A 2,044-nucleotide genomic window follows, 5' to 3' on the forward strand; every position below is an offset into this window, starting at 1 on the left:
GGGGACAGCAAGGTGGGCAGCTCTCTTCCTGCTGCAGGACTGGCCCAGCAGTGCTGCTCACAGCTCCCCCATGGCTAACTGTGGCTAACCGTACTCACCAGGCATGGCTCCYGTCTCTCCCAGTGCCTCCTGGGACACCTGGCTYGTGGCCCTCCTCTTGATGGGAGTGCTCCCAGGGGCATTGCGCCGCAGCTCCTCCTTCATGCTGTGGTACACAGCCACAATGTAGGCTGGAGAGACACATAAGAAAAGCTCCAGACACAGTCCACGATGGGAGAGTGACACAAGCACTACTGTGCTTGTCGACTCTCCTGGGGCACTAATGACTAATCAGGAACTAGCGACCTTCTTCCCCTCTCTGAGAGAGTTCACACTGGCGCTGAAACCACCCAAACAATGATATTTACAGATGCGGAGGTGGTTCCTTCTGTACCACATCCAGCACAGTGCAGTCTTTGACTGTAAGGGGTTCTTTGGATCAACATCAGAACCTTCTCAGTAGCACAGAGAGCTTCAAGAAGCTGTGGGGAACACTGTGGATATGGCTTGGGCAGCAGCAGGGTGGGTATAGCTCCAGTCACCAGAGGTAACATTCAAAGTAGGACCAGGTGAGCAGCAGAATGCACTCACCTGACACAATCATGAGGAAGTAGTTCTGACAGGAGGCAGCCTGGGGAAGAAACTGCACGATGTTCCAACTATTCTCTAGCAAGTCCTCCACATTTGCTTCTCCATCCTCCTCCTCCTCTTCTTCCTTGTTCTCCTCTTCTTCCTCACTGTCCTCATCCAAKACTTGACTCTTGCTAGTGTCCTTCTGGAACGGAGCACAAGCCATGCCCAGGCTTTCAGTTGGTGATGTCATAGCAATTCCCTATATCCAAACCAATAGCTCCCTGCTCAACTCAACCCACAGCACCCCTGTCTCTGGAGGACTGAGCACTTCCCATCTCTTACCTCCCCATAGTGGACACTAGAACGCACTCTTCCCTTGATACCTCCGTAATTTGCTGGATCCATCCAGAGCAGGAATTCCCAGCAGCGGGAGAAGGAAATAGTCAGAGAGTGAAAGATCTCCTTTGAGTGGATGCTGGAGGGAAGAGACTGCAGTCACACACAATGTTGGCATCTTTCCTAGCTAATAATCTTCTCCATGGGAGGCAATGAGGAGCAGGTGATGTTAGCAAGAGAGAGGTTCACTTCTCACATCCAACCATGCTTCAGTGAACGGACTCAGTACAAAAGGCTGCAGAGCAGTCATTAGCAGAACTAAGGGCTGCAGAGGAATCATACCCATGCTTCAACTGCCTCTTCTGTCAAGATGCCTGTCTTAGGAGCCTACACATCATAGCTGGGATGCTGAGAGCTGCCAGAGTATAAGAGACTGGGCAGAGCGCAACTGCTCACATTCTCCTAAAGGTCTCTTTAGATTGAATCGTACAGATATTTTTGGAATACTACCCCATACAGCACCGTTAAGAGACAGATCCCTACTCTGGGCATGATGGCGCAAGAACCAGGTGACCTTGTCCCCTTTCTTCCTAAGTTAACTTTGCAAGAAATGCAATGCTGAGGACCAAAAAAAGGCAAAAATCAGCATCCTCCTTCCACACCTTGARCCATGTCTTAGCTCAGCCTCCAGAAGATTATCTCCAGGCCTGGCTTGCTGAGCGTACCCTTTGGTAGCCAAGTGTGCCCCACCTGTTGATGATGTACTCCATGTAGCTGATGGCATCCTCAATTCGCCGTTTCTTGGTGCACAAGATGATCCGGTTGAAGTTGGCATAAACCACTGAAGAGCCAAGACGCTTGAACTCAGCCACTAACCTACAAGCAGAACACAGGAGCTGGAGTCAGGAGGCTGGAGGAACTGCTGCTATTTAGCTGCCATTAAACAGGGAACAGCAAACCACAGGACAACATACAATTCAGGAAGGATATGCTGCTCTAGCACAACCAGAAGTCAAATGCCTTGGTCTTGCCATCTAAGGGAGCTCCAACCACAGDATGGCAGGCACTCCAACAAAAGTTGGACCAGCTATGCATC

The 2,044-nt window shown here is 50.7% G+C and overlaps 1 protein-coding gene across 1 annotated transcript in view; it reads right to left on the reverse strand.

The window, feature by feature from the left end:
• Positions 1 to 2,044, reverse strand: part of LOC146592924 (DNA polymerase epsilon catalytic subunit A-like) — a 41,009-nt gene that overhangs the window by 2,376 nt on the left and 36,589 nt on the right. The window contains 4 exon segments of the mRNA XM_085310172.1: positions 99 to 230; positions 631 to 814; positions 955 to 1,087; positions 1,699 to 1,847. Coding sequence (XP_085166298.1) covers positions 99 to 230; positions 631 to 814; positions 955 to 1,087; positions 1,699 to 1,847 — 598 coding nt within the window.

The sequence above is a fragment of the Rhea americana genome, unplaced genomic scaffold (genome assembly GCF_003343005.1).
Source record: "Rhea americana isolate MKP2758 unplaced genomic scaffold, rheAme1 scaffold_312, whole genome shotgun sequence".
In the NCBI taxonomy this organism is placed as follows: Eukaryota; Metazoa; Chordata; class Aves; order Rheiformes; family Rheidae; genus Rhea; species Rhea americana.